This window comes from Rhinolophus sinicus, chromosome 13 (genome assembly GCF_057876585.1).
Source record: "Rhinolophus sinicus isolate RSI-liver-muscle chromosome 13, RSI-T2T, whole genome shotgun sequence".
NCBI classification, from domain to species: Eukaryota; Metazoa; Chordata; class Mammalia; order Chiroptera; family Rhinolophidae; genus Rhinolophus; species Rhinolophus sinicus.
Window position 1 is genome coordinate 56,309,421 of NC_142513.1, and position 14,271 is coordinate 56,323,691.

Genomic DNA, 14,271 nt, shown 5'->3' on the forward strand with positions numbered 1-14,271 from the left:
ACCCGATGCCTGAGATGAGTCGGCAGAAGAGGAAGCCTCCATAACCCTGAACGAAGGAGGAGAGGGAGGCAAAGGAGGCATTGAGCGCCAGAGACATGCTGAGGGCTCTCTTCCTCCCCAGCTTATCAGCCAGGCCCCCCAGGACGAAGGCCCCCGCCATCATTCCCAGGTAGACGATCATACCTGTGAGGGGCGAGATGGGAGAGAGAGAAAAGACAGGATATTAGAGACCATGTGATGTTTCAAAAAATCCGACGCCCATTTTTATGCATCCATAGAAACTCCACGTCACAGACAAAAGGTGGAATGCAACAGAAGTTCGTGTCAAATTAGAAGTTCTGTACAAATTCAACTTCTTAGGAATGCTATTCAGAAAACTAAAATAGGCTCAGCAGGCTTACACATCTGTACACATACTAAATCAGATCAACCACAAGTGGGTTCAATGTACCCTCCCCTTACAGGCTACTCTTTTAGGGACATAATCTGCGCATGAAGAAAATGCTGTCATTTTATTTTTAAGCCAAAAACAAAATGTTTGTGTACAAAAGTCCTTACCTGCAGGGTAATGTTTAAAGAGAGGATTTCCAGGGGAAAGTGTGGCAAAGCGGGAATGGGGAACATCGGGAAGGAAGAAAATTGGTACAAGTGAAAAACAGCAATTGCCAATGAGACCAGCTATTTTGAAAACCCCCAGATTTTACTGAACACCCAAAAAGGACCTTTTCCAAGCTACAACCCATGTTCCCATTTCTTAGGGGAATGTGGACGAGAGTAGCAATGAGCTGTCCTTTCTGAAGTGCCTGTAATTACTGCTTGCCTTATAATAAAATCAGTTCATTTAAGCTATCACATGCATATATGGCTGTAGAGATGTTTGTGGTATTCCAGTGAAAGCCAGCATGCTCACAGAAATGGCAAATCTCCCCAAGCACACAGATGATTCTTTCCTATTAAATACTGAGTGCACATTCATTATCAACGACTGTGTTGGTACGGTCTTGACTAAACCCACGGAGGAAACTTTGCAGAAGGACTTGCATGCAAAGAAAATGTTGAATACAAATTCTGCAAGTATCCTTTTGCCCAGCCTTGGCGGTACATCACATGATGAACACAAACTGTCTTTACAGCCAGGAAAATTCTCCTGGACCTGTGGATACTTTCTTTATGCAGATGTGCGCCAGGAAGGACCCACGTAAAGCAAAGAGCTACAATTAGCTGGTTCAACAGCTTGAAGGTACATCCCCAAAAGCAAAAAGCTAACTACACTCTGCTTTATCTCCCCAGTGGTAGAGTTCCTTCTTTTTATATTTTATTTATTGCATTGAGGGTTAATTGACATGCGACATTGTATTCGTTTCCGGTATACAACTTCATGACTCAATATTTGTATATATTGTGAAACGGTCACCACAATAACTCTACTTAACATCCGTCACCATACAGAGTTACAGAATTTTTTTCTTGTGATGAGAACTTCTAAGATTTATTCTCTTAGCAACTTTCAAATATGCAACATAGTATTATTAAGTACAGTCGCCATGTTGTACATTACTGCCCTATGACTTATTTATTTTAAAACTGGAAATGTGTACCTTTTGACTCTCTTCTCCCACCCACCCACCCCCACCTCTGGCCACCACCAATCTGTTCTGTGGTGTTTTGTTTTGTTTTAAAATTCCACATATAAGTGAGATCATACCGTATTTGTCTTTCTTTGTCTGGCTTATTTTACTTAGCATAATGCTCTCAGGGTCTATCCATGTTGTTGCAAATGGCAATATTTTATTCTTTTTTATGGCTGAATAATATTCCTCTGTGTGTGTGTGTGTGTGTGCATATGGCACATTTTTTAACCCATTTATTTGTCTATGGACACTTAGGTTGTTTCTTTATCTTGGCTATTGTAAATAATGCTGCAATTAACATGGGGGTGCCAGATTTCCTTCTTTTATTATTTTCAAAGTCACAAAATACATTATTTCCTTTTTCTTTTCAGTATATGATGTCACTTCATGAAACATGCCTATGAGCCTTCAAGTATGTATTAAATGCCAGTTATTAGGTAAGGAAAACACAATACAAACACATAAAAATCCCTGCCTTCATGGAGCTTACATTCTAGTTGGGGAAAAGAGATAGTAAATAAATAAGTGAGTAAAATATATAGTAAGTGGACTACTGATCAGAGAAAAATAATGTGTGTGTGTATGGCATGGGGAGAGCCAGGGTGGGAGGTGGCAATTTTAAATAAGGCAGTTCGGGAAGTTTTCACGGAGGTGGGACATTGGGGGAAAGACCTGAATGGAGCCACACATGGGAATATCTCAGGGAAACTGCTGAACCTTGTGTTCCTGGGTTCTTTCCGGAGGCGGTTTTTCTGCACACTTGGAAGATTCCCAGAGAAGTGACACAGTGAGGATTTCCCATTCTCCCTATTTCCCAGCCCTCAGCTCAGGAAATGTACTGAACCATTTCGCACTAGATCGGGCCACTGACATTTGTGAGAAAATGAGTCACGATTTGCAAATCCAACTCACAGCATGTGTCACGTTGTATTGTAACAATGTGTGGGTCCGTGTTCCCTGCTCGATTGGAAGTTGATCTGCCTGATGCAGCTCTGACTCGCCAAAAGTTTTCAACATCTGGTTCCCTGCAGAATTAATCTTGCTCAGATGTGAGCCATTGCAGAACTGCCCTACTCACTGATCAGGGCATTTTAAAACCATCTTCTGCTACCAGGACCCATCCCCACCAAGCAAGCACGAGTGATGCTCCCAGGCCACCAGTTTGGAATTTCAACAATGAACATCGTGTCAGTTATTAAGCTATTGCCTCTCAGCTCTGCAGCCACCCTTTTTGCCCCTCTCTGTCCACAAACCCCACATGTGCTTCGCCAGCCCCTCCCTGCTGGGCCTTGCCAGTAGGGGGCACTAGAGAGAGGCTTAAAGGTTACAGAAGGAAGGAAGAGCGGTGCTTTCTGTTCTTGTGCATTGCACGGTGCAATCCTTTTTTCACTCTGCAGCAGCAATGCCCCTCCACGGTAGCAGCTGAATCCAGTTCACAGAAGCAGCCACACCCTGCCCTCCTTTCCAGGTCCACACCAGCACCAGGCAGCCAAGGTCCCCTTGCCAGAGATTTGAGCTGCAGCCCCATGAGGCCCCTTCTCTGAGCTTCTAAGTTATAACCATTCCAATCTGTTCCCTTTCTCCCCCCATTCCTCAGGGGCAGCAACTGCCCCCTGCATTCTTCGCCTCAGCATACTTTTTTTAGAACATTCCACTTGTCCGCTTAATAATGTTTATATTCAGTCTCTCTGTTCGAATGTGGTACGATTTCTGTCTCCTGAGTATACACTCACGCATCCAGACACACAGGGAAATTGATGCATCTTAGAGGTTAGCTATCGATTCCAAGAGGAGGCTGCGCCCCAGAGAAAGTCAGTGACTTTCCGGAACCTTGCGGTTGGCCCAGGATCGGCACACACTGTCCTGCCTGTCTCCTGGCCCCACGCCTGGTGTTTTTGTGCTACCAAAAGACTGCCCAAGGCAAAGGAGGAACGAGAGAGAACACGGAATGCTTCTCAGAATGCTGTTGCAGAGGACGAGATGACGCCAGCCCAAAATACACCACTTTGGCAGAAGGATTACTGTGAGCTCAAGACAGTTGAGAAACAGCAGACACCAAAACAAACAAACAAACAAACAAAAAACAAAAACAAAAAACCCCCTCTCTGCCCTGCCCCCCATTTGCCTAACAGCACGTGCTGCTTAAAGTCAAACACCAGAGACTCTTATCAGCCCAGACACAGCACCAAGAGCAATCTACGTATGGAACCTTACTGATTTTGATGTATCACTTGCTTTACAAACATAGCCATGGATTTAGGGTGGTCCTTGGAGAGACACTGAACTTCTGAATTGGTACGACTTCCTTCAGAAATGACAGTGCATCTAAACGCAGGGATGTGGGAAAGAGGCGGCCTGGCCTGGGGCAAAGAGTGCGCCTGGGGTTGTGTTGGAGCCTGGTGCGTTCTGGGAACTTCGCTGAGCCTCATTTTCCTCATGTGCAAAATCAGAAAACTGATGACCTATCACTGGAGATCGCTGGGGAAGTTAAATGACTTTGTGTATCAAACGTGCCCGGCCCATAATAAACACCAAGTACCATTCGTTTATATTCCTATTGCACCTTTGAATATCATTGTATCAGTCTCAAAAGATGTGATTACCTACCTTGCCATTGAAAGTGGAGAAAGATTCAGGAGAACACTTTGCTAACAATACAAACTGTTCTTTTTTTTTTTTTTTTTTTGTCAAAATAGTCCACATCTACTGACAGAAATACATTTTGTGGTAAATACAACTAAGAAAGCACACACACACACACACAAACTTACTAAAGCACTCTTAACTTCCATTAGTTTGCCCCATATATTTACCTTCTCACACTCTGCCACTCAGGAAAGCCTAAAACCTTTTTCGTTTTTCTTGTCACTGCTCTACAAATTCATTTTTCTTTGTGACGACGCTATCCTAGCCCAAGTTCTAACCACCCCTCTGAGTTGCTCGTGTGTATGCACACGGTGTTAATAAGCTGTTTGTTTTTCTCTTGTTAATCCGTTTTTTCTCAGTTCAGTTCCCAGGACCCCCAACCATAGAAACAAGGACTGAGGGAAGACGTTTTTCCTCCCCTGACTGTCTTTGGAGGCTAGGAAAATAAACAATGGAGGGAAAATGGGCCTATCCACAGAGAAGAAAAATATGAAATTAACGACAACTCCAGAATGGCTATGCTATTAAGCTCATTTAAAATCTGTCTTTAGCAGAAGAAATTAAGACGATAAATTTGGAAAATTAGAGTGCAATGGAGTTATCAAAAATTACTTCAGCAGGGAGCAGATAAGGAACTAGTTAGAAAGCTAGAGAGTCTATCACCCTTCACTTCCACCCAATAAGCTCAGGGGCATATTAGGGCGATATCCCCCTAATACACTGAGCTTTTTAAGGCAATTAAGAACCTTGGTTGCTACTTGCAGAGTAGGGAGGATGGAGGTGAAGGCGGGAGGCACGGTGGGGAGGGAAGGGATTTGAATCCAGAACAGGCATCCTAGGAAGGGGGAGGAGCTTGCACTGATAGGTGTCAAGAAAGAAGATGCCCAGTCTGGAGAGTGAGATGGCCTGGGCCACAGTCCTGGTTCCACTGATTCCTGGCATTGGACCACAGCCATCCATGCGGCTCTTTCTGATCACGGCTCCTTCTCTGTAAACCTCAGATAATAGGGCCCATCTTGCAGAGTTGTTAGGATTATATAGGACAGTGGACTGAAAGTCTCAAGCAGGATGCCTGGCACAAAAGGAAATGCACAATTAAGAAAAGCTGCTACTGTTGTTATGAGCGGTGCAGCGGAGAATTGGCTGTGACCTGAGAAAGATACAGGATTAGAAAACTGAAAAATCGTGTGGTGGTATTTTAAAATCAAACCAACCATATATTAAAGGATTTTGTGGAAAAAGGACAGAGACTAGTAGAAGAAACTTATTTATAGCAGCCTGCCCTTTAAATATATCTCCCTCTCGCCTTACCTGAAGACGTCAGATGCCTGTAAAAAGCTCTTTTTGACCAAAATATTTTTCAAGTTTTCTCTAACAAGATTTTTTTGCAGGGGGGGGGGGGGGATTTTTTATTTTTTTAATTTTTTTTGCTAACTCTTACTTAGATTTCTTAAATTCCCAGATTAAATGTCATCCCCTTAGACAGGCATCTGTAATGTTGCAAGCAAGGACTCAACTAAGTTTTTTGGTAAAGCACCAGAGAATAAAAATTTCACTTGTAAATAATTTACTTTGCAAATGTTCTATGGCCTCTGTGATACCTTCTCCTTCTTCCTTCATTTTTTTTTTTAACAATCCTTTAAAAAATAAAAACAAGCCACAGACCTGTGGGCCATTGTTGGCTGACCCGTTTTGTCATCCCTGCTTCTCTTTCTACAACATGCTATTCCTTCCTTCATGTTACATGTGTCTATTTGCCATTATATAGCTATTTATTCAACATCTGATAAGGCCTTTGACTGTAAACTCCTGGAAAGACAGACTGTCGATTCTACTCCCATTGTGGCTCTGGCACGTAATACAGACACTGGTACATAGTAAGCTCTTCATTAATCTCTGTCCAAGAAACACACAGCTGCTGTTAGAGTGTCTCATTCTCTGTCCTCAGACACATACAACCACATACTGTATGGACATGGTTGAGACCAGTCTGTATTCGGAAGTTTCACAACTTATCTTTTTCCACCTGATAAACAACTCCGCAAAGAACACCTTTATGTGTCTTTGTCTGCATGGCTGGGTGTTTGCTCAGAATGAATTCTAAGACATGGAACTGCGAGGTCAAAGGGACTTGATGAGCTTGTGGGTCTTGAGACACAATGCCAGATTTTCTTCTAGAGCTAGTAGGTGTCACCAACCTCTCACCAACTCTCGAGAGGATTTTCACACAGAATATATCCTCTCAACACCACAGGCAGCAGGGTGAGGAAATATATAATCAGACCTGCGCTGACTTATAGGATGATGGGAAACAGAAAACACTCACGCTGCACATTTGAGCAGCCCTGGCCAGCTCCCATGGGCAGGCAGGGGTTCACATTCAGCCTGTTCAGGGGACCCTATGGGGCATTTCAAAGCCGGTTACAGTCCCAGGACCATGTATCTATCTCCCCCTTCCCACAACCAAGCCCTGTTCACATCTGAGATTTGGAAGCTTCCTTCTCTGGAAATGATATCAATCCTTTGCAAAGGGAAAAGCAGCTCATCGGGGCTTGTGCTGCATGAGACTTATAAATAAAGAGGGGTGTTTTACATCCACTGGCCTACAAAGGGCCCTCTTAGCGGTGCACTCATGAGTTCTACGTTGTACCTGAGTGCTCTCTGATGTGCTTCCTGGCAGAGGGGGTGTGGGGACTCATTTTGTGCCACTGCTGCTCTGGTCTGTACAGGGGGATGGATTATTCCTCGGGACCCTTTTCCTGGCCTGACACAGGAGGGTGGCAGCGTGGCTCCTCAGCTCTCTGGAAAGCCTCTCCTGGGCTGACAGTCTAGGCCGCAGGTACACTCAGAGCTCTCGTGACATTGGGGCCGGCTGATGGGAGATGGACTGTGTTACCCTCTCATCTACAAAGATGGCTGTAACCGCCGCCAGCAGGCTGATGGAGGCCCAGCATCCACTTTACAACTGCATCTGATTCGAGCGATGCATTTTGCATAAAAGGTTGTCCAAAGGTTATACATGTAATGGGTACCTGGAAATGTCTTTCACGGACAGGACAGCGAGGCAAAGGAGAAGCAATAGACTTTGAAGTCAGACCTAACTGGTTTCAAATCCTAGATCTGTCACTAACTACTTTTTGATAAGTTACTTGAACCTCTTCGAGTTTAAGTTTTCTCCTCTGTAAGATGGTGAAAATAATGCTTCCCTTACAGGTTGTTACAAAGATAAGAAATGTCATGTAAAAAAAATAAATAAATAAAAATAAAAAAACAAAAAATAAATTTAAAAAAAGAAATGTCATGTAAAATACCTGCTATGAAATGGAAGCAAGGGAAGAGCTTATTAAATTTATAACTCTTGGTGGTGGTAGTATAATTATTGTAATGTGTTTTGAAAGTAGAAGAAAGGTAACAGAGGTTGCACCCAGTAAATACCTGACTCTTTGGCGTCAGTTCCTTTTGCTTCTATGTAAGAATCTACACATGAGAAAACAAACCTTCCAATGTCATTACTATAAAATAGCCCACGGTGAACATGAGTGGCAATAGAAGACAAGAAAACTGTGATACATTACGGACTGCAATCCCGCATGCATTACTTAAGGTCTCTGAGCAACACTCCCAGTCATGGAAACTGGGGGTTATAACTCTGACCATCTCACAGGATCATTTAAAGGTCCAAATAAGAGGATCTATGAAGACCACTGAAAATCTGTAATGCACCGTGAAGATGTCAACAGGATTTTGGGGGAGGGTCCCATTTTTTTCAATGCTCGTCAAAGTGTGTGCAAATATCCCAACCACCACCATGAGCACAAGAAAGAAACCGTCTGGGGCACAAAGCACAAGAGCAAATCCCCTGACATCTCAGCAGTTCTGATTGACCCTGAGTCTCTGTGTTAACTTCCTAGACCAGGGAGCTGTTAAAAAAATGCCTCCGCCCATAGCTCACCCTAGGGATGCTTACTTAATCATTCTAGAACAGAGCCTGTTTTTTTTGTTTGTTTCTTTGTTTGTCTTAAACAGCTCCCCATGTGCTCTAATGGGCAGACAGGGTTGAAATCACTCATCTAGAGGAATGGTTCTCAACTGGAAGTGATTTTTTTGTCTCCCAGAGGACATGTGCCAATATCTGGAAACATTTTTGTTTGTCATAACAGGAAACTGGGTGCCACAGACATCTGGTGGGCGGAGGCCTGTCGTGCACAGGACAGCACCCCGGGGCGAAGAAGTATCTCGTCTAAAATGTCAGTCATGCGTGTTGTTGACAGAGGCCACACAGAGGACTGGTTTAAAAGACAGAGTCGCTGGCTGATTCCTGTACAAAATGGTTCAGCAATGTTTCTGGTTCCACCTGCTCTCCAGAACCTTGTCACTCCCCCATTCAAGACATGGAGTCTATTTTATTCCTCTGTCCATGAAATTTAAAAGGCCTTTATTATTTCAACAAATAGAATGTAAAGGAAATAGCAGGGCTTGACGTGTTGACTGAGCACATATTTGGTGCCAGGCCCTGGGGCACAGAGTGGCCCCTCCTCTCAGGAACCGACACTCTGAATTCAGGGCTAAAGAAAAAGTGGCTTATAAATCACATGTTCTGCCCGGATGCTCACCTCGAATTTGCATATAAAGCAATTAAAGGATAATCTTTTGTGACAGCAGAGTAATACATCCATCTCTGAGTGCTATGGAAACGCAACTCACAAATGTACTCTAATGAATCCACCCACCTGACACTGCCCCCTTCCTCCCTAGAGCTCAGGCAGACACCAGGCCCCAGGGATCCCCTGTTAGGTTCTAAATCATCTGAAGCATCGGACTCCCTCAGCCTTCCCACTGCAGATGGCAAGAAAAACTAACAGCCAATAAAATATACCCCAAGCAGCTAGCCCCTTCCAGGAAATAAAAATTCTCAAGGCAAAAATGGAACTCTTACCTAAATGTGGGTTCTGTTTCGTTTGGTCAACATGAACGTAAGACTAGCACCCAGTTCCGGCTTAAGAAATCTTTTTATGATTATGGGAAAACTTTGGTGTTAATTTACTAAATACAGCAGGGGATAAAAAAGTTCTGTAACTACCATGGTGACTAAGAAAGTCACATGGGACAGCATATGAAAATGCTGGCCTCACGAGACCCTTCAACTATCCACTTCCCCAGATGCATTTAAACACCCATTTCCTTGACTACAAAGGGGACCCCACAAATGCCTGGAAGTCCAGCCCTGTTCAGGTGGCCGGGCTGCCACTCTTGGGCTGAGCCTAGCATCTTCTTTGCAAAGGCTGAAAGCAAAATTTTGCACAGATGTGGGCTCTCCAGACCCGGTCCCTGTTCCCCTGACTCCCAGCATTTGTCTGGGAAGCCAGCGGGAGCGGCAACGGCTGCAGCTCTGTTAATGAGGCTGCCACAGGCTCCGGGGTGGCGGACAGACCAAGAAGGCGTGAAATCGTTACTGACAGGGCCAGTTGGGATGAACAGGGACGTGGGGTTTCAGCTGAGAATACCACAAAACCAATTACCGTCTTGGAAATGTTTAGATCAATTGGGGACGGTCTGGTTGGATTTTAGTCTGGGGTTTGTCTTGTTTTGTTTTGTTTTCGCCCTTTTAAAAATATCTATTCAAACTTGAAGGCACCTAGCAGAATTTTTTAAATAATGATGATAATCACTGTACTAAAATTCTGTTGGTGTATAAAAACTCCGAGTGACAGCCCTGCTTCTCAAGCCATTTCTTTTGTTTGTATATACTCGGTCTCTTTTGGTTTCCTAATGGTCATATCGGGCACAGTTCTACTCATTGTAAATTGTCCTTATAGTTTAGCAGGGATGGATAAAACAATTCTCAAAAGCCCCCAGGGACAATCCATTATGCAGATGTTTTATAGCCCAATCTTATTTACAGTGGCTCTAATCAGGGGTCGGCAAACTACAGCCCCTAGGCTAAATCCGGCCCACTGCCTTTCCCTGTAAATAAAGTTTTATTAGAACACAGTCCTGTACACTTGTTTACGTTTTGTCTATGGTTGCCTTTGTGCTACCGAGGCAGACTCGATTAGTGGTGACAGAGACCATCTGGGCCTGCAAAGCCTAAAATATTTACTATCTGGGTTTTTACAAAAACTGTTTGCCAACCCATGCTGTAAAACCAGTGCTGGGGACCAGAGTCTCACAAGGTATTTCATAGCACGTATCTCCACAGTAATTAAAGAAGTTTCTGTGTGTGTTAATGCCTGTTTATCCTGCTATAGGTAAATTCTTTCAGGGGCAAGGAATCTGTGTATCTAGTTCAGTATTCTCTCCCCAGAGGCTCGGCAGAAGACAACTACACAGTACACAAGACATAAATATTTGTTGGAGGCATAAGCTAAGTTGCTAAGTAGATTCTGAGTTTTGGAGAGCCACGAGCATGTTTCAGTCTTAAGTCAGAACCTGACTAAAAACAAGCCCTCACTAACTGCGTGTCTGCTAAATGATCAATTGCAGGGACTCGAAATGTAGAGAACGGGTATGTTTTGCGGGACATTTAATGACCCAACACAGCCTTGTCTATATACGATGAGTGCCTTCCATGCCACCCCACTGGTGCCCATCCTTTCTCTAACTCCGCCCTCCTCTGTTTCAAGCCCTGATATCTGTTGCTTGGCACTAGCCTCATCACTGATTTGTAACGCTGGTCCTCCATCCTGCAGAATCCATCTGTGCTTCACACTGTGGTTCCCCAGAGCCTGCAGGGGCTCTGTGCTCAGCCCAGCAATCATTTCCCAGCATTCAGCTACAAATACTTAGAGATAGAAGAGAAGCCAGGAGCAGATGGGATTCTGGAAGGACGCAGAGCAAAGCACTGGAGTGGTAGAGCCCTCGGCCTGCCACTCACAAAACATATCTGTCATTTGGGTAGGAAGAGGATGGGTTCATACGAAGAAGAGAGAAATCAGACTCTCAAGCAGGCAACAAGATTTGGAAAAAAAATAAGAGCTTGAGAGTCAGACAGACCTGAGGAGGAATCTAAGCGCTAATACTTACTGGCTGTGTAAACTTGAGCCAATCAATTAATTTATCTGAGGTTAAAAACAACACCTGAATGAAGGCAGTGTGGAGGTTCCTCAAAAAATTACAAATAGAATTGCCATATGACCCAGCAATCCCTCTCCTGGGTATCTACCCAAAAAATCTGAAAACATTTATAGATAAAAACACGTGTGCTCCAATGTTCATTGCGGCTTTCTTTACGGTGGCCAAGACATGGAAACAACCAAAATGTCCTTCGATAGATGAATGGATAAAGAAGTTGTGGTATATACACAATGGAATACTATTCGGTGGTAAGAAAAGATGATATAGGAACATTTGTGACAACATGGATGGATCTTGAGGGAGTAATGCTGAGCGAAATAAGTCAGACAGAAAAAGCAGAGAACCATGTGATTTCACTGATATGTGGTATATAAACCAAAAACAACAAAAGAACAAGACAAACAAATGAGAAACAGAAACTCATAGACACAGACAATAGTTTAGTGGTTACCAGAGGGTAAGGGGGGTGGGGGGTGGGAGATGAGGGGGATCAAATATATGGTGATGGAAGGAGAACTGACTCTGGGTGGTGAACACACAATGGGATTTATAGATGATGTAATACAGAATTGTACACCTGAAATCTATGTAATTTTACTAACAATTGTCACCCCAATAAATTTTTAAAAAGAAATAAAAAAAAAAAAAGAAAGAAAGAAATATAAAAACAACACCTGAACGGCAAAATGCGTGTAAAATGATGACGTGGCAAGGACATTGGGATAGATGTAAGGTGCCAAACAGTGACAGGTGCTATACACATTTTGCTGCTCTTTCCTCTTCATACTTGAATGCCAAGAAGAGAACCATCTTTGAAAACGTGCACTTACCAAGCATTCCTTTCTTAGAACTGGACAGACACATGTCCTTCTCTGCGCTGGGCAGGACAAAACTCACCACGAACACCTCCACCCCATCGGCCATCAGGGCCAAACCCAAGACGAAAAAGAGGGTCCACTGGAAGCGCCCGTGGCCACACTCGTCAATGATGGTCTCATATTGGTGGGCCAGCTGCTCCTCATCTTCCATCCTCTCGGCCAGCAGGTCGGCCCGGCCCCGAAGGCCGTCCGCCCTGGAGGGCGCCATCTTGGTCTGCCTGGCCTTGACGTCATCTGGGTGAGGGATGCCTTGGTACTCGCCCTCGTAGATCTCATCCTCCTCGTCGTGGCCTTCTGTGACATCGCTCTGCGCGTCCTCTTCTGGGTTGGACTCGTTGCCACGGTAATAGCCATCACTTGGGGCATAGCCCTCATAGCTGTCCTGGTATGTGTAGTCGTCCATTCCTTGATTGCGGGACTGCCGGGTCGCCTCTCGAGCTAGATCCCTCGCGCCGTGGTAGAGGTGTGGGCTGTTTCGATAACCATCCTCCATCCTATGTGTAAAGGTTTAAACGTAGAACGTGCTCATGTGACTACCTGGGTGAAAGGGGCACCGGTATTCTCCCCCCTCCTTTGTCTCGCAAATAGAGCAGATCTGTGCCAAGACACCCAAAGTCTCCTTTTGCGTTCGACGTCTTTGGAAAATTTCAAATTCTGGTCTGGTTTCCTTCGGTGACCCCGAGATGTTGTGTTGGGAGACGGTGATTAGAAATGGGTCCAGCTGGGTTGCGTGACAAGGCGCTGGCAGGACGTGGCAGCCTGCTGGCTGGCCTGATGTGTTCTGTTACTGAAGGTTATGACCTGGAGTACAGAGAAGGGAAAGAGGAGAGTATTACGAACTGCCGAAATGCTAATAGGCACGCTCAGGATTAAACAAACATATTTACTAATGCCTGCGCTTTGTGTGTAAGGCGGAGGAAACCTTAACGAGACTTGCAGATTCCTACCAAATGAATGAAGACCGAATCAGTGAGACACAGGAGAAGGGGAGAAAGAACAGGGTCAGAGAGGCCCTTTGAAGTGTTGACTCGCCCGTGAACAGGGTCAAATCTTACACGAGAATGAAACAGAAGGCGGCAAAGGTTTTCAGTCCAAGACAATTTTGTGTTATAGATTTTCTGTTAGAATTTATCAAGCCTTTGGCAACAACACAGGTTTACTACATACAGCTCAGCTTCGGTTACGAAAACGCCTTGCTAACTTTGTTATGAAGGGGCCGGACAATTTTACATCTAGAGACGTGTGACAAAGAAAATATCCAGGACCGTGTTTCCTAAGGCCCAGTTTACTTTTGAAACTCCGCATTGTGGTTCAAGGGTCACTCTGACCTTGGACTTGGCTAAAATAGGCAGGAACAGTCACTGACGACCCAGAGCCAGAGAGCTTGGGTCTGAAATTTGATTCTGCCCCATAATAGCTATGTGACCATGCACATGTCTTTCTGAGCCTCAATTTTTCTCATCCGTAAAGTGGGGATAACAATAGTTCTCAAGTCATAAGGTTATGCATACAGTGCTTAAAACAGCACCTGACCTGCATGGTAAATGCTATCAAAACCTTGACAGTATTGTTGCTCTTTTTATTTTCTTTCTAGTTCCAGTTTGGGAAATCAGGATCCAGTGCTGTGAGAGCCAAGACTATACCCTGTGTCTCAATTCTAATCACTGGGTCCCTCGGTTGACCCCTGGGCACAACGGACTAGCACCCTGCCCCAGCTACCCTCCTAGAAGCCCAGTTCTCACAGGCTTTGGAGGCACCATTTAGTAATGCCTAGTGTGCTGAGGGTGTCCCATCTCTTACCCCTAATTCTCACAACAAAGGAGAAAGATAAAAAGTATTTGTATCGTCACACAGATAAAGGATGGGACATCAAGGTCTAGTGATCCCAAAGTCAGTTTTTGTCCCATGGCCCCTGTGTTTCCCAAACGCTGTCCTGAGGAACTGTCATTTTCAATCACCTGGGGAGCTTTGGAAATACAGATTCCCAGAGCATGTAGAAGGGCTGGCTCAAGCTCAGAAACCTAAGTTTTCGCACAGCTTCC

The 14,271-nt window shown here is 44.5% G+C and overlaps 1 protein-coding gene across 9 annotated transcripts in view; it reads right to left on the minus strand.

Moving 5' to 3' along the window:
• Window positions 1–14,271, minus strand: part of SV2B (synaptic vesicle glycoprotein 2B) — a 101,048-nt gene that overhangs the window by 29,710 nt on the left and 57,067 nt on the right. For all 9 annotated transcript variants that reach the window (XM_019726699.3, XM_074318264.2, XM_019726696.3 and 6 more), the window contains 2 exons: window positions 12,182–13,030; window positions 3–183 (listed from right to left, as the gene is read on the minus strand). In XM_019726699.3, coding sequence (XP_019582258.1) covers window positions 3–183; window positions 12,182–12,722 — 722 coding nt within the window. In that variant the 5' untranslated portion in view covers window positions 12,723–13,030. The remainder of the gene's footprint in view (window positions 1–2; window positions 184–12,181; window positions 13,031–14,271) is intronic.